The sequence below is a fragment of the Pavona decussata genome, unplaced genomic scaffold (genome assembly GCF_977016875.1).
Source record: "Pavona decussata unplaced genomic scaffold, jaPavDecu1.1 SCAFFOLD_261, whole genome shotgun sequence".
Classification (NCBI taxonomy): Eukaryota; Metazoa; Cnidaria; class Anthozoa; order Scleractinia; family Agariciidae; genus Pavona; species Pavona decussata.
The window spans coordinates 897,363-919,378 of record NW_028145664.1 but is presented as its reverse complement, the minus strand read 5'-3'; the positions used below and the strand labels follow the sequence as shown (position 1 = coordinate 919,378).

The following is a 22,016-nucleotide window of genomic DNA, read 5'->3' as shown; positions in this document are numbered from 1 at the left end:
CAGTTCGCCTCGATCATCTTTAAAACTAAAAAGAATAATAACAACAACAAAAATACTTTGAACGTGAAGAAAACTATCAAAACTCGATAAATAGCCAATCCCGTCCTGAATATTTACCTACAGTTTACATAATATTTTGATATTTTTTTTGTACCCCCCACTCACATCCATGTAGCTTAGAATGTCAGTTCTGCTGAAATGGGTTTTTGGGTTTCAAGAGGATACCTTATTACCTTTATGTACCTTGTTGTATAGCAGATAGTATTTTTATTTGCATAAGGCCGAGTAGAGTTAAGGTTTAATTTTCAAGCGTCAGGGGTATTTTGCAGAATACCGAACATTGAATCTATGGAAGTCCTTTAATGCAGTGGCTGCCATAACAACAAATTAAAGCTAACCGTCTGTATAATCAGTGCTTAGCCCTAAACAGAAAAGAAAAGTGCTTAGACCTTGATAACTTTGTTCATTTCTTTCCATTCTTTATCTTCGTAATTTCATAGTGAGCTAGTCACAGTCGTCTTCTAAATTTCTTTGTCTGATTTGTCATGAAATCTGAAAACATTCCATTTTATAGATCTAGAACTGCCATCAGAAATGGCATCTCAGCCACTGAACTGCAGGATAAGTCCTTTCCAGCTAGCTTTCCCCCAGCCACTGCTTTCGTGTGCTCGATGAATCCTGATGCGGTAATCAGACTTGCATATTCTGGACAATTCAGCATCTCAGAACCTGACCTCATCAAACAATAGCATTATCCAAAACGTGAACTAATAGGGAAAAATTTAAAAATCATCATAGGCCCCATCTGCATAAATTATGAACCTTAACTCAGGAGTGTTTTAAGATTTGCCACTGCCTGGGCACAAAAGCCATGCACAGAGGGTGTAACCTTTACTAGTGGGTTTAGATCTTGTGTTTTAATAGCTGTAGCAAAAAATAATTGATGTACAGTTGTAAGCTTTTTATTTATCATCACAGATCATGACAGATGTGATGAAAACACAGTATGGCTCATGAATCACTTTGTTAATGGAAGTTCTTGTTGAGGCAATTCATAAACTTGTAAATTATCCATTCTTGTGTGAAAGCTTCTGACTGTGCACTTTTCCCATCAAGGGATAGATCCAGTTGTGTATTAAATTTTTTACCTTTTGGTAAATGTTGATGTGATGGCAGGAGCCAAATTGAATGGGCACTCGCTGAGCATATAAAATTTTTCTTCAGCAGTAAAGATTTTAATTAGTTGGCCTGATGTAGGGCTATTGCTCTAGCATGTTGTGTACAACAGAGATTGGCCACTGGATGTCTGGGCCTACAATAGCTGTGTTTATAAGCAACAGTCAGCACTGTCACTCAATCATTCTTATAACTATTGAATTGATAGAGGCTACAGAAATATGCTGAACAAGGGGCATTCCCTGTATACTTTACAGTGCAACGAACTCAACTGGGGCCACCCAACATTGATCAGCCAATCACAGGTCACGTTCACAACAAAGGAGTCTGGCTTTGGTAGTTGGTAAACCAATCAAAAACGAGAGAATTTCTTTAAATTTCAAAGAGTCAGTCTTATCGGTGGCCCCGGTTGAGTTTGTTGCACTGTACATGTAAGACAAAACCTCGCCTTACCTTTAGTTATATATATATTTTTTACAAAGCCTGAATATCAGCTGTTTCCCATCTCTCACCAATCATTTAGAGAGATTAGAGACTGATATTCAGGCCATGTTTAATGCAACCAGACCCTTTTGATAACTGTGATTTAACAGACAAAAGGTGAAACGTCTTATCAGCCATCTCTTTTAATTGAAAGAAAAATTTAAAACTTGGTAGTGGGTAATGAATTATGAAATATGTACAGTTATTTATTTTTACAGTGCAATCTCAGTTATTTGAACTATTAATGTTTTTCAGCACTCCCAATTCTTTGAACAGATAGTTGTTAATTCTCTTGGATTTGCTTCAGTCAGTTTTTTGCCTCCTATTTTTTGAACAAAATTTATTTTCCCTAAGAAGTTAAAAAAAAATTGGTACTTTCACTGCAGCGATTGCCACATTACATTATTATGAAAATGTTAATATGCCAAGTAAATTGTTTTCTTTTACTTTGTTTTGATTATCCAATAATAACTGTTACTTTTCATGGGTTTTGTGACATCAGTAACCAGTGCTACAGTTTTGTACACCTTATCACATAGTCTGGTATAACTTTTTCAGTAACATAAGGAAAAACACTAAATAATATTATTTTCCTTTTCCATTCTGTACAGTGTTTATGTAAAATCTTTATTTATATAGAAATAGTTTAATCCACTGATTGTTTTGGAGAAAAAAGTGATAAAATGCTTTTAATTTGAAATATTTCAAGCAAAGTATAATGTTGTACATCATTTTGTGAATTCAGAAGAGGACTATTGCTATACATCAACTCTCTTTAGGCACTCTTGTTCCTTCTATTTTTTTCTCTCGGAAAAACAGGATGATGAAAATTAAAGTAAGGAATATTTTTTAGAAAATGCTTATTAAAATTAATGATACATGGTTGGTATTTTGCTGTGTAAAAATGAATGGGACTTCTCAGATGAGGTGCTAAATTCCATAAACTGGAGTGATGAGGCTGCAGGAGTGTAGTGTTTAGCAGTCTAATGACTTCTTAAATTGGGATTTTCCTTGTAAGGACAGAAAGGTTAATGAGTTGGAGCAAGGCCTGTTCCTTAATTGAGAAACCAGATAAATAAAACCTGCAGTGTAAATTTTTGTGGTGGAAGGAAACTGCTTAGTTTTCTTTTCAGTACCACCTCAGTTAGGAAATGTGGTCCATGAAAGGTAAAGAAAAACTCTTTGACCTTGGCAGGATTAAAACCTATGACCCCAGGATTTTGTTGATCACTGATGGACCAAAATTAATCTCTTCACTAGGGTAATGCAAAATTTAAGTGGTTTCCTTCCCAAACAGAAATTTACACTCCAAGGATAATTTTCTGATTTCTCAGTTGTATAGTCAGTACTGCACAGCACAAAATTTCATTATCCCTTAATTGTTGTGTTATATCCAACTTTACTCCAAGTTAACTCTCATGTAGCAAAGTGTAGAAAAACTGCTGGGGATAACCGGCTCCCATAACTGCGCGCCTGATGGATTTTTTTTGGTAAAGATTTTGACAGGGACAGTTGAGGATTTGTACACAATTGTTAATTGATTCTATGTCAAACAATTTACTAACTTAATTTAAAACCAGGTACAAATGACTAGGGACTGAATTTTTTTTTCCGTTGAATAATTAGACTTATGACATTTATTGCATTCAACATAGAAAGAACGCACTCCTTTCACAGATTGGAGTTGAGATTGTATGGGAGAACCAAAGTTGATTGAAAGGATATTGAGAAGTATATCTGGCACCCCCAGTAGATAAATTTTTGCAGGGGCAGATGACATCATCACCCCAGCCGGACCACCACTCAGGGTCTTTAAATAACTGAGGAGAAAGTGCTGCCTTTGCTCTGACATCTGCAAATGGTTAGACTTTCTAGTCTTCTCGGATAAGGACGATAAACCGTAGGCCCCATCTCACAATCCTTGTTTGTAAATAACTCTGTGGGACGTTAAAGAGCCCACTCACTGTTCGCAAAGAGTAGGGGACGTAGTTCCCGGTGTTGTGGTCTGGTCTTTGTGCGTATATTATCATGGTTGGGTGGGAAAATGCTCGGAGATATTAGCTGCATTAAGCTACTCTACAATCCGAGGGTAAATAAAGATTGATGATGATGATGATGATCACCAAATTGGCAAAGGAGAGAACCTACGCTGGGATCAAGGTCATCAAATGTACTCTCTGATCCAGTTTTGATAATTACTAGTTTCCATATATACTAAGTAGCAAAAGGCATTCACAAGTAATTGTTGTTTTGACTTTACAATATCAAGAATAAGAGGCAGCTAATTACTGCAATGGTTTCTCTGAACAAAACAGTATCACTTTACACTCTCAAAACAAAGGAACTGATGTGATTGACAGGAAGTTATGAAAGGTTCATGTTTTCCTATCCCTACCGAAACAAATGGGAAAAATTATATACTGCATTCTTAGATTAAGTTAAGAGCAAGAAAAACATCTTGACTCTCTTGTAAATCAATATCAGTTGCATGGAACTGAGCACTTAGTTTGAGTTTATCCAAAAACCAAAATAAACAACTTTAAGTGTACAAGAATAGCTATCAACCTAGGAATAAATTTTTAAAAATGAGCTTTTCAATCTTATTTATTGAATTAATGCGCCGATCAACTCGAAACTTCAACATCCCCCCCCCCCCCGGGCAAACCCCGGGCATTTGATCTTTTGAAGATTGGATCGTTCAAATTCCCGCCCCCTCGGGCTAAAATGGTGTTCAAATGCCCCACCTTATCGTCGGATTTGTCTGTCAAATGTCCCTCCTAAAGAACAATCGTTGTCGGCTCCTGTCATGAGTTACTACAAAAACCACAACTCTGACAACTTTAACATTGAAACTAATGATTAGAAATTGAATTTATTAAGTTAAAATGAGTTACCCGCTACGTAGACTGTTCGAGTGGCAGGGTATTCTGCAGTTTAAGCCAAAGAGGCGGTTTTTCATTCAATGTTCACTGCTGTTAAGTCTTTTATGGCTATTCTAAAAACCTCTGCAGACACAAATGCGGGAGAAAGGCGCAGCTTGACTCATTGCATAAAAAACTACATCGTTTAAAGAACTAGAAATACATATTTTAAAATTAGTTGGCCGGCTACGTAGAATGTTGTTCGAGTGGCAGGGTATTCTGCAATTTAAGCCAAAGCGGTTTTTCATTTGACAGTGTTTATTTCTTTCACTATTCACTGCGGGACAAAGCCGCAGCTTGACTCATTGTATAAAAAATCTACATCGTTTATATACAATCTATAAAAATAATTAATATTTAAGCACTCTCACTTTTGAAGACCTTTTTTGTAAGCTTTTTTTTGTAATGCTGTATCTCTTCCTTTAAAACTCTTCCATCTCGTCCAAACACGTGTTTATAGCTGTTAGTGACTTCGGCGCCCCCCCCCAAAAAAGCGATTTGAAACCTGACACTTCCGGTTCAATTTTCCCCACCCCACCCAGGCAAGGTCAAATTCCCCACCCCCGGGAAGGCCTTACCCGTCAAATTCCCCACTCCCGGGCACAGAAAATAGTCAAATGCCCGGGGTTTGCCCGGGGGGGGGGGGGGATGTTGAAGTTTCGATTTGATCGGCGCATAATGAGCTACAAGTGCAGTTAGAAAATATAAAAATGGCACAAAGCTAATTTGACTTGAAGAAATATCTCTCCTGTAAGCAAACATCTCCAATGTGCATCTCCCTCAAACAGAACCTAAACATAAAAAAAATCACTCAATTTGACTAGAAAAACTAAAAGATGAAATTTTAAATATTTTGTAAATCCCTATAACTTATAATGACTCGTTTTTCAATTGTTCCACGGTGTACTAGTTTGCGATGATCTCCTAGTATTAGTAGACCACATGAATTGATATAACAACACTGGCCTACTATTGTCCGTATTAGCTTGCAATTTTAATATTATCTTGGTTAAAGATTGCTTTTAAGAAATTGCTCCCTCGTCAGAAAAAAAACACTACAAACAGTTTAAAGGTGTGTATGCATACATAAATATTTGAAGTTATCTTACCTCCTTAATTGACAGACCTGTCGGACCTTTCACCTTCCACCGACACAACAAAATTCCTTCTAGTTTTGACATTTATCACACTAAAAGTTTTCCTTCAAATCTGCTGTTAAAGGGAACATTTCCACACAGTCGCGCAGGAAAAATAACACGAGGCGTAGGAAAAATTCGATCGCTTCCAAACCTGAAAACTTATGCAAAAATTAAAAAGATCCTTTCTTTTTTTATCCACCATCCTAATACAGGAAGATATCTGAACACTGCTTTTTTTATCCTGTTTTATCCAAATCTCTAGAACGAAGCAAACACAACTAAAATTCGCCTCTTCGCTCTTCTCAGGTAGGTACTTCATATATGGTAATTATTAATAATTGTCATATATGAAGTACCTACCATACCAGCGCCCATTTCGCTGGATAAGGGAAATGCGGGCTCGGAGAACGAGATTGCCGCCATTTTTTTTTAAATGATGGATCTGGGTACTAGGAGTCTAGGATCAGGAATCGGAAGACCTTAAATCTCGCTCCTCCACAGAGGCTCCATCAGTGGAGAAACGTAGAAAAAAGGAGGGGAAAGGAAGGAAAACGGGGGAAATATTTCTCTCCTCCAGGCTCTACTCGTTTAATTTCCCTCTCCCCAGGCTTTCTAAGAAGCCTCTGCGGAGGAGAGAGACCTTAAATAACATAGTCTCCTTCGCAGCCAGTGTCGTCACGCTACGCTCCGTTGGGAGGATCGTTGCGTGACGACCCTAATAACGGCTGCGAAGGAGACTAGCTATAGATAACAAGGACTGGAACCAGATTTCAGAGCCCAGTGCTTTTCGCGAAAACGTGGGTTTGGTGGGGGTGCCTATTCTCGCGGGCTCACAAACCTGGTTCCAGTACTTGTTATTTAAGGATTTTCCTAGGAATCTCATTCCCATTCAAAAACGCGCGTGGGCTCTGAGAACGAGATTGGAGTACATTAGCGCAAAGATCAACCAATCACCAACCCTTGCTCGGTGAAAGGAAAATTAAGAAAAAATGCCCTCTGTTACAACAAATCAGGAGCCGATGATCATGGGCTCCTGGTATTACATTGTTGATGGGGAGTTTGCTGCATATGCATTAAAATATATATATAGCTTTAGAAAGGATGAGGAACTACGTCCATACGATAAGCAGATTTCTATAAATGCTAGCAAAAAAATTGGAGCTCCGCTTTTAGGCTTGGCTAAATATATATATTATTGTTCTTTGAACCAATAAAGCTTCATGTATGTTTGTAGCGGTTTAACATAATCATTAGGAGAATTTGGATGGTATGCAATCGACAAGAAGGTCGTGTCTGAAACAGGTTAGGAAAAATCAAATATTTTGGTCTGAAATTAGGCAAGAGTTTCAAGAGACGCACTACCCCCTGAGCTGTGGCAAGTTGTAGGTGTAGCCATTATTAATTGTCAGTAAAAGACGCCTGACTGTCACTGTGTCTTAAGCATAATCGAACTGTCATTTAAAACAAAATACTAACTTTGGCTAGTTTGGCGCTACAAAACCCTTTTCTATTTTACCTAAAGGTTGGTGTTGAAACAGGGATTTTGCGCGGAATGAAAGGAGAAAATACGATGGATAATCGCCTGAGGGTGCTCCTTGTTTATTTGTGTATTCTTGTCTTGCGGTCCAAAGTCATTAAGCTATTAAAATCGTTGTGCCACGGGTGCAGATAGTCAGGCACCAGAAACAATCATTAAATACAAAAATAATTTATTGTGAAGGTAGAGAAGCATGTGTGGCGCAGTATTATGCTACATGCCCTCCGGGGAATGAGGGCTTAGGTTCAAATCTACCTTGGAACCGAATCTCAAAGCGAAACAAACATTTTGGTAGAGCTTTGAATTCCTTATTGTTTCCTCATCGTTTGTCAGTTATTATCTTAAGCTTGGCACTTTCAAATAAAAAGCGGCTATGAACAATGGCCAATTTTTTTCTTCTCAAAGCGAAGCGAGTTTGCATTATGCTATTAAGGTTTTTTGAAGCGCTCAAGTAAGCAAGCTCGGCTTGTGGCAATCAGATTCCATCTGATCTAATATTCCTTACAGTCTCAGAGAGGAGTCATAAACCTATTTACGTGAGTACCAACGTAACATAAAATTACATTTAAGCAATGGAGGACTTTTTCCTTTCTTTACATAGCCTCATCTAAACACGAGGGGGTTGGGAGAATTCGAGACAGATATGCAAACCCAAGACGCAATCGAGGGTTTGCATAACTTTCGAGAATTCTGCCAACTCCCCGAGTGTTTAGATGAGGCTATGTAAACATGGGAAAAAAGTCCTATTGCTTTTGTAAAATATTTCTAAAAAAAAAAATGATTCGACAAATGAAGGGAAATTTTATTTATTTATTTCTTGATTGAAATAGATGTTCACAGTACATGCCCTGGACAATCATATTTGCTACCAGCCAATGAAAACGCGCATCTGACAACACATGAACCAATCAAAATTTGCGTTATAAAAGTCAACATCAAGTTGAAATTTGTGGCAAGCATCAGCGAGCCCCGTGTGGATGACGGCGATTTCAGCTTTGAATTCTCGTAAATCTTTCAGAAAAATACCGAACATTCGGTGAAAGCTAGAAGAAATGTTCAAAATATGCGATTATGTAAGGAAAGAACTTCAAGATGAGGAGTTTATTGAAGCTTAAAATGAATGTCACTGTGCATGATCGCTCTTGAAAGTTACGTGAACTAGTCCGATGTGGCAGCCTGAGATGGCTGAGAAGTCGAATTCTTCATCGTGCCTTGTGAAGTTTTGCTGTTTAGGAATCATAGCACAAGCAGCGGATCTAGACTGTGAAGTTGATGCTGGTAATAGTAATCGTAACAGTAGATTATTACGGTGAAAAAGTCTCGGAGAAAATACATTTTATACAAATTTGACAGCCAAAACACGGCAACCGGCCGTGCAAAGTTTGATTTGAAACATTTATAGTCTGTAGCATAAAGTTTTGTGTTCGTTTTCGTGTACATTTTTTGAAAAAAGAATGTCTTTTGGAGAATTAAATTGTGGTTCTCCGATGCAAAAATTACCTTGAAACACGTTTACTGCGTATTTGTTGCATATTTTGTCGTCTTCAAATGAGCTCTCTCGACGAGGTTGTCTAGCGAGGCAGGCAAAGCGCTGTGGTTCTTCTTTCCTTTGCTTTTTTCCCTCGGGATCAGGAGAAAGGAGATAGGCAAACCCGATCAAAATTTTGGGAAATTTTCTCCATTTCCTTAACAGTTGTACTTAAAATTACTTTGCAAGTCTTGCGAAAGCTTTGAAATGTTTTTAAATTGTGCCGGGAGACACAGCAAACGTGACATCACAACCGTATTTACATACTCTCATCAGGAGCCCATTACCCGGAGCGTACAACTTTCATACCGAGTCTGTGAAACGGCGTTTTCACAAGTAGAGTTATTTTTATACTAGCCTTTCCCGTAAATTAGTTTTGGGTAACCAATCACAAGCGATTGTGTAAGAGACTGTTATTACGTAACTAGAATGACTCGTCCACATGTTGACGGGCCAACGCGACTATAATAAAGCCTTCAACGGTACCTTAAATCTGCTTAGTGATGACGTTTATCTTGATCATAAAGGGAAAAACTCAAATATACTGAATGGAGGTTTTCTGAGCCATAAGGAGAAGTTTTTCATATGCCATTGGGTATGCTAGCTCTGTCGCATTTTTTTAGGTTTACCGGCTCGGACTTTAAACTGCAAGATATCAGACGGCGCATTAATAAATGCTATGAAGACATGGGATCCGTGGATTTCGTAACTCGTGATTTCATGCTTATCTGCAGTGAGATTGCAGGATGTTCGTTTATCACGTATATGAGTCCAATAAATCCGCGTCTTTAGGAGACAGCGCTAAATATATGTCATCTACGTGGAATTCGTTGCTCGTGATTTCATGCTCGTGCTATCTATCTACATTGAGATCGCAGGGTGTTCGTTTATCACGTATATAAGAGTCTAATAGCTCCACGTCTTTACAAAGTTGATCATTGTTGTCTCTCGCTTTCGAGAGGTTTGGCCTCCTGCAGTTTTTCTTTTCAGCTCCGTTGCCTCCTGACTGAACGACAAGTATAATGTTTTATCTCCATTGTTTTGTGGGTAAGCTCGCATCCAGTAGATATTAAAAGCAAAGACAGTCGGCAACTGTAATGCGAGTCTCTAAGATGCTTCAGAGATTTCTTCCGACAAATGTTTAGTGTTTGTTTTTGCAAAACGATGCAAAACATTCTGGCAATCTGAATGTTCCACTTTTGATTTCACCGGCGGTATTCCGGCGTAAATCGGACTATCCAGTCGCCACTCGCCGTCTGGAAAAATTATAAGGCGAACAGCCTGAGCCAGTACTAGAATCGAACATAAGGGTCTTCGAGCGGTAATGAAAAGAGCCAACATCGGTTCATTTGTCGCGGGTCATTGTTCCACAAGAGATTCAAGGAAGGGGGACAAATCTGACACGAGAGATCGCACCTCGCAAAAAATAACCCGCACTGCTTACAACTTGACTCCATTCCCGCAGCCGTTCATCTCTTTCCATAATTTTCTTCAGTGAAGATTCTTTCGATGCCGCCTGCAGAAATTTAAGTTCTTGTCTGAGCTCTAGGTTTAGTCGTAAGGCTTTCTTTACTGAAGTGCTCTTGTCGACTAAAGAATTGTTGTGACCCTCCCGACCTTCCTCGGCCGTCGGATACGAACACGTAGCTGACTCTTCAACTTCTAAACGGGGTCATTTGTTTTAAAAGGATTTTCTACATCCTGATCGGACCTCTTCATTGTTTTTGCAATACTATTTAAGGCCTATTTGACCATTGTGAAAACCGTCAGAGTAATATATCGAAGGGAGACTCGCGTATATTCGCACTCAGAGATAAGCTTATTGAAAGGTAGGCCGAAACTTCACATGTTGAAAGTGAAAATAAAACGCATGGTATTGTGGGAAGGCCATCTGATGGAAGGGTGGATTGGAATGATGGAAAACGACAAGTGGAGCACACCTATCGACCAATGAGAGCGCGCGTACTATCTCAAATATTTTATAATGTACTGTATTGTGAAACTATGTCAGTGTTTTCTTTGTCTTGGAGAGCGTTTTTCAAGTCATACTTTCTTGTGAGGTTCATGCAAAGGTTTAGGCTACTAATTTACATAATTGAGAAATGGTAGTATTTGGAAGTCTTAAAACCATTGACATATTGGGAATATTATGATAGACATTTCGTATTCAAATTAGAAACTGATACTAGAAAAGGAAAAATGTTTGTTTGCCAATAAACACGATTTCATTTAAGATTTCCGTCTTATTAATGATGCAAGATTTTTATCGCAGAAAGGACAGCCCCTTGCAATTGTAGTTTACTTGTATAACCTTCGGTACTAAAGAAAAGCAAGGTTTAAGGTGAATAATTTAGCTTGCTGCTGATTATTGGCATATCGTGAATATTAACTGACATTTTGTATCCAAATTTGAAACTGATATACAGAAAAGGGAAAAACTGTTTTCTTTTTCAAGGAGCAACATGATTTCGTTTAAGATTCTCGTATCATTTATGGTGTAGAGTTTTTAATGGAAAAAGACTGAGCACTATAAAAGGAAAACAAGTTTGAGGGAGAATATAATTTGCGTAGCATGTGCTCGATGACTTATAGGGAATATTGTTGGACATTTTTTGTCAAATTAAAAACGATGCTAATTATTTCTTTTCAGAGAGAATCATGCTTACGGTTTGAATACGCCTTTGATAAAATTGTGGGATAAAGTCAATTTTTAAATTAATAAATAGTTAAAACTATTTTGACGACTTGAACAAAAAGCCAAGCCTTTGTGGAAGTATCTTCAACTGCAGGAAAAAGGAACTATAAAATTTCATAAGATTATTAATTTAACGCGGCCATTGTCATCCTTTGTACCATACATGGAAAGTTTTAATATCTTCTTTTTAATTCGCCACGTGCGGTCCTTTTTCATTACGAACGCATTAAGAATTTTAATATAAAAGCGGTGAGTTATTGAGATCAAATGACCGAAATGTTGTCCAAACCACGACAAGTCCTGAGGCCATCTAGACCTAAAAAGCTAAATATTCATACCATTTGGCTAAACACACTTATAGCAAAAACGCTCCTATAGCTTATGTAGGAGAGTCGAATTTTGAAGTCCTACCCCTCCCCCTAGATCAACTGGCTAGCTTCCTTCGTAATATTGCTTTTTTGATATTTCATAATGGCAAGAAACGTCTCTCAGAAATCGTCGCGTTTGACAATCTTTTAAGCTTAATATCTCCGATTCAGCGCTTTTATATTAAAATTAATTGCTAATACGTAATACGTTCGTAATGAAAAACGAGCCCTCATGGTGAATTGGAAAAAAAAGATATTGAAAACTTTCCATGCATGACGCACACAAGAACGTCTTCTTTAGATTTGTGATTAACAAAGATAAGTCTTGTTTAACTTTAAGAGCGGTTTTGACCGCGGCAGCCTCCTTAGTTTGAAGAAGAACATAGATTTTGATCACTTTTAGCTGAATAGAGTGAGGCTGGTCTGGAATTGGTTATAGTTGTCACGAGTAAAGTGGAGTTGAAAGCCCTAGCGAAGTCCTACTCACATGTTCGACATATTCATATCGGTTGCTGAACCAATTTGGCTTCTTGTATGTTTGTAGCGGGTTAACATGATCATTTGGAGAATTTGGATGGTATGCTATCGACAGGATGGTTGTGTATAAAATAGTTTAGGAAAAAAAATTTGATCTGAAATTAGGCAAGAGTTTTAAGAAGCGCGATACCCCCGGTGGCAAGACGCAGTTGTAGTCATTATTATTTGTCAGTAAAAGACGCTTTACTGTCTCTGTGTCTTAACCATAAGCAAACTGTAAGGCTCTATGTCAAATCAATTAGGGCGAATTATCGAAGCAACCAATTGCAGCAAGTGAAAGGAGTTACATGCAAAATGCAGGTGCAGCCTTAATTTGCAAGTAAAAGAAGCATTAGTGTTCCGGTGTCTTAACCATAAGCGAACTGTCAGCTACGGGTTAAACACATTCTGTATTTTGGATTGTTCGAAGCTACACAAACGGTGTCCATCCTAGCAAAGGTACGTTTTGAAATCAGTTATTGACGGCCGAGTTTAAATAATGAGTTAAGGGTTTCCAGTAACAAGAGAAATGTTAATGTATGTAGTACGGTAAAGGTCATGGCGGTTCAGTACCAAAAAACAAGAAGAAAAAAGGTTCAGCGAGAATAATTTTCCACTCAATTCGCTATTGACTTATTGAGAATATCATAACACGAGGTGTGAGGTGAGGTGTGATTATCAAAGTATCTTATCAGAATATGCTTAAAGGCAAGGAAAACAAAAAGGCCGGGGGAGAATGATTTGAATCTGCTCATTGACATATTGGAAATATTATAATAGACATTTCGTATTCAAACTAGAAACTGATACTAGAAAAGGAAAAATGTTTTCTTTCTCAAAAAAACAGGATTTCGTTTAAGATTTCCGTTTTATTAATGATGCAAGATCTTTATCGCAAAAAAAGACATCTACTTGTAATTGTAGTTTACTTGTATAACCTTCTACAAAAAGAAAGCGAGGTTTAGGGTGAATAATTTAGCTTGCTGCTGATCATTGGCATATTGGGAATATTAACTGACATTTTGTATCCAAATTTGAAACTAACATTCAGAAAAGGGAAAAACTGTTTTCTTTACCAAAGAGCAAAGTGATTTCCTTTAAGATTCTTGTCTCGTTTATGGTTTAGAGATTTTAACGGAAAAAGATAGCACTATAAAAGGAAAACAAGTTTGAGAGAGAATATATTTGCCTAGCATCTGCTTGTTGACATATAGGGAATATTGTTGGACATTTTGTGTCAAATAAAAAACGATGCTAATTATTTCTTTTCAGAGAGCATCATGCTTACGGTTTAAAGACACCTTTAATAAAAATGTAAAATAAAATCAACTGAACTATTTTGACGACCTGCATCAAAATCTAATTCTTCAACTGGAGGTAAAAGGCACTATATATTTTAATAAGAGTATTACTTTTTATCACAAATTTAACGTGGCCATTGTTATCCTTTGCACCATATATGGAAAGTTTTAATATCTTCTTTTTAATTCGCCACGTGCCGTCCTTTTTCATTACGAACGAATTAAGAATTTTAATATAAAAGCGCTGAGTTATTGAGATCAAATGAACGAAATGTTGTCCAAAACACGACAATTCCTGAAGCCATCTAGACCTAAAAAGCTAAATATCCATACACTTTGGCTAAACACACTTATAGCAAAATCACTCCTATAGCTTATGTAGGAGAGTCGAATTTTGAAGTCCTCCGCTCCCCCCCCCCCCCCCCCCAGCTCAACTGGCTTCTTTCCTTCGTAATATTGCTTTTTTTAATATTCCATAATGGCAAGAAACATCCCTCAGAAATCGTCATGTTTAACAATCCTTTAAGCTTAAAATCTCCGAGTCACCGCTTTTGTATTAAAATTAATTGCGAATACGTAATACGTTCGTAATGAAAAACGAGCCCTCATAGTGAGTTGGAAAAAAAAGATATTAAAACTTTCCATGCATGACGCAAAAAATAGCAACGTCTTCTATAAATTTGTGATTAACAAGGATAAGTCTTGTTTAACTTTAAGGGCGGTTTTGACCGCGGCAGCCTCCTTAGTTTGAAGAAGAGCATAGAATCTGACCACATTTGGCTGAATAGGGTGAGGCTGCTCTGGAATTGATTATAGTTGTCACGAGTAAAATGAAGTTGAAGGCCCTAGCAAAGTCCTGCTGACATGTTTGACATATCCATATCGGTCGTTGAACCAATTTAGCTTCTTGTATGTTTGTAGCGGGTTAACATGATCATTTGGAGAATTTGGACGGTATGCAATCGACAAGAAGGTCGTGTCTGAAATAGGTTAGGAAAAATTTTGGTCTGAAATTTGGCAAGAGTTTCCAGAAGCGCGCTACTCCTTGGTGGCAAGATGCAGTTGTAGCCATTATTATTTGTCAGTTAAAGACGCCTGACTGTCTCTGTGTGTTAACCATAAGCAAACTGTAAGGCTCTATAATAAAGCAATTAGAGCGAATTAACAAAGAAACCAATTGGAGCAAGTGAAAAGAGTTACCTGTGAAATGCAGGTGCAGCCTTAATTTGCAAGTAAAAAAAGCATTAGTGTTTTGGTGTCTTAACCATAAGCGAACTGTTAGCTACGGGTTAAACACATTCTGTATTTTGGATTGTTCGAAGCTACACAAACGGTGTCTATTCTAGCAAAGGAACGTTTTGAAATCAGCTATTGACGGCCGAGTTTAAATAATGAATTGAGGATTTCTAGTAACAAACAAAATATCCCTGTATGTAGTACGGTAAAATACGTGGCTGCTCAGTACCAGAAAAACAAGAAAGAAAAAGGTTAAGGTGGCCGAACACAGTTTTTCCAGTACACAGGTGTTGGTAAACATTATTTGAAAGCTACGTACTTCTGAGTACCCGAAATTACCATGGTGCAAGATTAACAAAGAAGGAATAAATTTTGATACTTCTTGTTGAACAAGGTGCCGTTGCCATGGCAACGTAGCAAGCTATTAAGCGTCCACAAATAATAGTTTTTCTTAATTTTTAGAAAATGCACTCGTTAGATTTTTTCCATATTTTGTATCCAGAAAAACTCACAAAATACTGACATAGTGACGCTGCTTTCATGTAATTTTAACAGACAGATCTCCTGTAAATGTTGGTTTTGCACTTTAATGTTTTTTGAAGATACCCTCTGTTAGATTTTGTTTTTGGTTTGTAGGCAAGTTACGCTTTTAGAAAACTACTGTTTTGTCAAATTTCACGAAATTCTAACGAGCAGTTCCTTAGAAAACAGTTCATTTCCATTAAAATAACCAGTCACAATTTTTTGCTCAAATGCGCATGCGTGGCTTTTAATTAGGGTTTCTCAGAAAGATGAAAAGCGTACAAAAAAGCTTAGCTCATTGTGAACTCACTTTCTTTGTTAGGCGATAAATGAAGAAGGATTCACAAACGAGAAACTAAGTTATTTTAAGAGCAAAACTTACATTTGTGATCCATTTGGTATAAAATCGAGGGATCGATAGTATTTGCTTACCACAACCCTAGCGCGCGCTTAATAGCATGACTAACAGAATCTTTACAGCGCGCAAGCTGTGTTCGGCCACCTTAAGCGAGGATAACTTCCCACACATTTAGTCATTGACTTATCATAACACGAGGTGTGATATTAAAATATCAGAGTACCTTATCAGAGTATGCTTAAAGGCAAGGAAAACAAAAAGGCCGGGGGAGAATGATTTGAATCTGCTCATTGACATATTGGAAATTTTATAATAGACATTTCGTAATAAAATTAGAAACTGATAATAGAAAAGAAAACAAAATGTTTTCTTTGCCAAAAAACACGATTTCATTTAATATTTCAGTCTAATTATTGGTGCAAGATCTTTATCGCAGCAATGACAGCTACTTGTAATTGTATTTTACTTATATAACCGTCTACAAAAAAGAACTATGGGGAAACTAAACATTTTTCAGAGAAAATAAAGCTCCAAATTGGATAAAAATGCCATACATTACCTTGTATTTTACTGTCTTTTAGAATAACCGTTGCTTAATTATCTGTAAAAATTGCGTGGTTACACCCAATTTAATTTTTGGATATCAAAAACCCTTGCTAGGATCTGATTTCCCCGCATAGTCATAAACCGCACAAAAATACTTTTTTTATTAATAGGCACCGTTCTCAGGGTATTTGCCTGTTCTTCTTTGCAGGTTTTCCTTTCTTTGCCAAGTAATACCAATGTTGTGATAATCAGTGTTTATCAAGGATGGACGAATGGTTTCTTAAAGCCCTTATTTTACACGTTTCCTTACTGTGGATAAGAGGAGGTGAGTGTCAAGCCGATTTTTCTCATGGGATAAAATTAGAGCATACATGATATTACCATTAAATTATTGTAAGTAAATTAATAAACACAGAGAATACGCAGATTTGTTAGACTACTGCGGATAGTACAAAAAAATGAAACCCAGAGAGAGAAGGATGGGTAAAGCTAACAAAGAGAGACCGCAGCTCACCTTTGAGCAACACTGTCACACTAAATAACCAAACGAAGAAACTTGACAAGATAAAAACCACGCAAGGGGGGTTGTGTCCCTTAATAATTGTTTTGACAAAGTGAATCCCATAAATTAAAAGAAGCAGATTTCCAGACAGTACCACCTGAGACGCTTCGAGGGATATGGAGCAATTCCAGTACCCAAGGAGAAATCAAACGTTTTCTTGGCCAGACCAGATCACTTGCATGTACTCCAAACCAGTGGCCTAGCAAGAGCCGCCGTACATTCAGAGTCTGGAGAAACAACCATCCCATTTGGTACGGCGAGTTTTAAGATATAGCCGTTGAAAAGAGGTGACAGAAAACAGCGCAACAACGTTTTTGCTATAGATGCCACGGAGAGACCCACCACGGAATATCGTTCCCACAGTCCCGATTTTGTGGTTTCAAGGGACGCACAACAGGGCGTGCTACATTGAAAAGAAAGGAGAGGCCAGGGATTGCAAGAAAGGGCAATATGAGTGAAACCTACAATCGTCAGCCCCAAAACGTCCATCGTGATGAAACTAGAGTAGCTCCAGTTAGAGATACCACGGAGGCGGAGACCACACAGGTCTTACCGGAGATATCGCACACAACAGCAATGCAGATGAAAGAAACTAGAGGTGAATATCTCGCACTGAAGTAAGCAACAGCAGTAATCAAAAATGGCGCAAGACGAGTGGTCGTTAATGCGCTACTGGACGACGCCAGTAGTAAGACATACATCAACAGTTGAATTAGAACTTCAAGGGGAGAACCGTAGAGTAACTGCTAAAGTTCTAAATTTCACACAGACAGCCTCGAGACAAGAATCCTCGAGCTAAATCTTGAAAGCTTAGATGGAAAGATGTATGTAAAGATAGCAGCTTTCACTGCAGAACTCGTTTCAGGGAACATTGGAGTAATCAACTGGGCTAAATACGCGAAGAAGTGGGAGTATCTTACCTTTACCTTGGAGCACGCCCAATCATCGCCGTTTTCGTGAGTATCAACTAGAGAGGGATGTTGGAGGAAAGCCAGTAAAAACAGTTTCACGGCTAACGACCCTCCGATAGACATGTATCGGTGATGCAAATAGTACTCATCAGGGAAGCTATCGAACAAGTTTGGCTCACACTTATTTTATACGTGCTGACGATAAGAGCAGCAACTAAATTGCAAACTCCAAACGTTCTTGCAGATAGAGGTGCTTAGTCACAGCATTGAGACTTCGAATGAGAAATACCGCACTCGAACAACTTAAGCGATCAATCAAATTTGCGAGCACGAGGTTCGAAGTCGAATTGCTTTGGAAAGACGACCGGTCAGTGTTACCAGACAACTACGAGACAGCCCTGGGACGGTTGAGAAGTACAGAGAAAAGAATTCTTAAAGAGCTAGAAGAAAGGTTGCGTAAGGAAGATCCCAAAAACAGAGAAAAAGCCCCTTGAGTCTTATTACCTACCGCCAGACAAAGCAACGACGAGGACGAGCATTGTGTCTGACGCGGCAGCCAAGTGCGAGGGGATCTCCTTGAGCGATGTCATACACCAGGGACCTAGGTTGCAGCCAGAGCTTTTCAGCGTTTGATACGGTTCCCGGGCAACCAATAGATTTAGTCTGTGGCATAGCAGACATGTATCTCCGCACAAGTCTTAAACCAGAAGATAGCCGGTATAATGGACTTTTATGGAGAGTGCTCGACCAAACCAAGGTACCAGATGAATATGAACTTTTAAATGAGTGGCATTCGGAATAAATTCATCGCAATTTCAACCACAGTTCGTCGTACAAGAACATGTGAAGAAGTATCAATAAAATTTTCCACTGGTTACTGTGACAATACTATCTCTGGCAATATTATCTCTAACTATCTCTCAACATATATGTACGATAGCACGAATTCAGCTCCAGACGATAAGACAGCCATAGACTTGTATAATATACTTTCGACGCTGTGGAAGAATGCTCACGCACGTAAATGGCTGTCTAATTCAGAAGAATTGTTGTGGGAGATATACCAGCAGCGGAGAGTAGATCTAGATAATGGGGAAGCTGTCCTCTGTTAAGACACTTGGAGTACCATGGCTAGAGAGGAAAAAAATGTTCATCTTCCGATTGCATCCACCTCGAGATGTGTACAAATGTAAGAACTAATAAAGCGCAGTTTCCTGAGAAGAATAGCCACATTTTTCGAACCTTTGGGATTTTGGACGCCATATACCTTTCGAGTAAAGGCTTTGTTTCAAGAAATCTGGACCACGGGCATCGACTAGTGAGGAATCGCTTCAGTTGTAACAGGAAAAGAAGGCTAGGTGGTGAAGTAAAGTCTCACACAAGTCCTCAACAGTGGAGATATTTTTAACTGAAGAAAACTCAGCTGATCGTCTAACAAGAGGCTTATCAGTAGAGGAGTTAGCGAGTAAGGACACGTGGTGGGAAGGACCTTTGTATTTGGAGGGGAAAAAATCTGAATGGGCAGTAGATCATATCATGAAACAGCAACTAAAGAGGTCAGGAAACAAGCACGCCTACAAGCAGACTGCAGCAATAGAGGGACAACTGTGTTAGCTATCAAAAACAATGCTACGCAGCGGCTTAAAGCGAAAAACTGCGAAGATCTTTCTTCTCTTTCATCTTCCACCCGCAGTTCAAATATATGTCTTATGTATTTATATTAATATTTTTCTACAAAAATGTCGGTCGCTCCCTCGGGTCACAAATGTTTGGAAGTCTTCAACAGATTCTCGGAAAGGTGCCGTTGATCTATAATTAAATACAGGCAGTTTTCTGACAGGTATCATGGATAAGTTTGCAAGTACACCACCTTGAAAAACTGGTTTACAAGATGTCTCTATTTATTGTGTTTCTTAATTGATTCTTAACAGCTACTTTGACTCCACGGACAAACCCACCAACCACAAAGAGATTAGCGTCTCAGACACCGATTCCGGCAACAGGTAATATATGACTTGTATTTTTTCAAAGGCCCATGTTCACCCAAGAGACATTGCGCGCCGAGCTGAATTTCGCACAGTCGAAAATTCAGAAAATTACCAGCGAGCGCTAAATAGCGAAAGTAATCCACATTCATCGAGCTCATTTCCTGGAATATCACTATTTTTCGTGTCACTAAGCTTTGTATAATATCCTCTCGCTTTATTTATGTGGATGTTTTCAAGAACAGTCTTCGTGTGGAAAGGAAAATTGGAAAATCGTCGGTCGCTTCTAAGTAACATCTCGCCGTTGACAATGTAGTTGTACAGTTGTTATTCCGAAGGAATGTATTCGTCTCGCTTTTATTCTGAAACAAAGAAGCGGGAGGATTTGTTGTCTCCATGCATGCATCTGTTGTAGCGATGTTCCTGATTTCTACGGATGTCTGACCTTAACACGTAAGTTTTTTTAGCTCCATTCGATTTTATTCTCCCGATTCAACCGGCAGCGTTGCGAAGAGACGTAATAAACTGTATGGTTTTCTAGGTGGCGTTCCTTCGTTTTTTCTTATCGGCACAGGCAAATAAATTAAAATACCCATTTGCTTAGTAAGCTGCAGATTCGTTCGTAGCATCGTTGCTTTATCATCAAAGGTAGAAATAATTTCATGATAGTAAGATAGACCAGATCGGCGCAGCTCGCTATAATTTTGGAAGCGATGTTAACTGAGCTAACGAGTCCAGCACTGTTAATTTCATTTCATGTCAGCTTTTATAATAATCGAAAGGACACTTTAAGATTACTGTCTAACTTATACAACAATAGAATGAAAATCTTGGCACAAAATTATTTAATGTTGAGGGCTGCCGGCTTTAACTGTTCGACTGTTTCGCCGCGTCGCTCAAAGGAATGAATGCAGAAAAACGAACCACACCTCGAATTTCGTTCGCCGAGAATTTTACACAAAGGAGTACAAAGAACTCGAGTGCTTTGGAGAGTACATATTTGTAATAGGTTTAGAGATTAAAATAAATCGGAGCGACTGAAACGAAATCAACCAGTCCGATTTGCGTGGTCTGATTTATTTTGAATGCGCCAGGACTTTCATCCCAGCGGGAATATTCTGGTAAACCAATCAGATCGCAAGACTAAACAATAGAAGCGATTTTAAACAATAACAAACGGCCGCAAAGCCGAATGGGTGAAACTGGGCCTTTAAGTATATATTACTAAATTTCGGTTTTCAAAATGTAATGTTACATTTGCCGACAACTTTCACATGGAAACTGAGCGACGATGAATAATTTGAAATTTTAAGGAATTTTAAGAGAGCAAGCCATTACAGTTCAGTTCTAAAAAAGTACCATTTCGATTAAAAACAATTTCTCCATTAATGTAGTTTCTATTAATATGCTGAAAGGAGATTTTCTTATCATTATGAGCCATTTGAATTAGCTTCTCTATTCCATTTTGTACGCATGCGCTGTGGCATTTGCTAATTGCTTTATCGGCTTGGATTTTTCGTCGGTGACCCTTGTAGATTTAAAAAATTCGACTTGATCCTTTGTCAGCGACATCAAAGGCGAAATTACGACAGCTATGGATTGAAAGTTCTACCGTTTCACGACATCAAAAACCATTGGTGCAGCTGGGAAAATTAGAGACTTTCCCAATCGTGTCAGTAAAATAATATAACGAATGCATCTTGCATGTTAGCCAACTTTTTCAACAATTTCTATTGCACAGCTTTAAGATTTTGAATCTTAAACTTCTCAATAACACGATCGAATACTATCCACTTAATTCGCCATAACCCTCTTAAAGCTAATTTATGTAATTTAAGTTGCCTGGTCGATTCAGGCAAACACGTTTCTCATAGGTTGAAATAATATTAACAATGCCAAGGTGACGCGTCCAACTGTCTCTTCGGGGATGAGCGTGCACTCATTTCGCGAACAGCAGCTAGTAATCGATCCTAAGCTCACAAATGTTTAAAGAACTTTAACAGATTCTCAGAAAGTGAGCGTTCTTCTTTTAAAATAAATGGAACTACTTGAAAATATAATAAAAATTTGCCGGTTATTGAGAGGCCCTCTATGACATTTAGATACATGTAGAGAAAATACCTAGCCAATGTTTGACTGATCGCCGCTGATTGTTCCTGATACTGAGGATTATAAAACATCTGTTTGTATTTGTCAAAAACTACCACATTTAAATTTCCCGTCAATCTGCAA

General features: G+C 38.3%; 1 protein-coding gene across 1 annotated transcript in view; it reads left to right on the top strand.

The window, feature by feature from the left end:
- The first annotated feature begins 12,723 nt into the window (after positions 1-12,723).
- The window catches only part of LOC146456089 (uncharacterized), a 201,870-nt gene continuing 192,577 nt past the window's right edge, over positions 12,724-22,016 (top strand). The window contains exons 1-3 of the mRNA XM_085093543.1: positions 12,724-12,822; positions 16,535-16,651; positions 19,731-19,802. Of these exons, the coding sequence (XP_084949669.1) occupies positions 16,591-16,651; positions 19,731-19,802 (133 nt within the window). The 5' untranslated portion in view covers positions 12,724-12,822; positions 16,535-16,590. The remainder of the gene's footprint in view (positions 12,823-16,534; positions 16,652-19,730; positions 19,803-22,016) is intronic.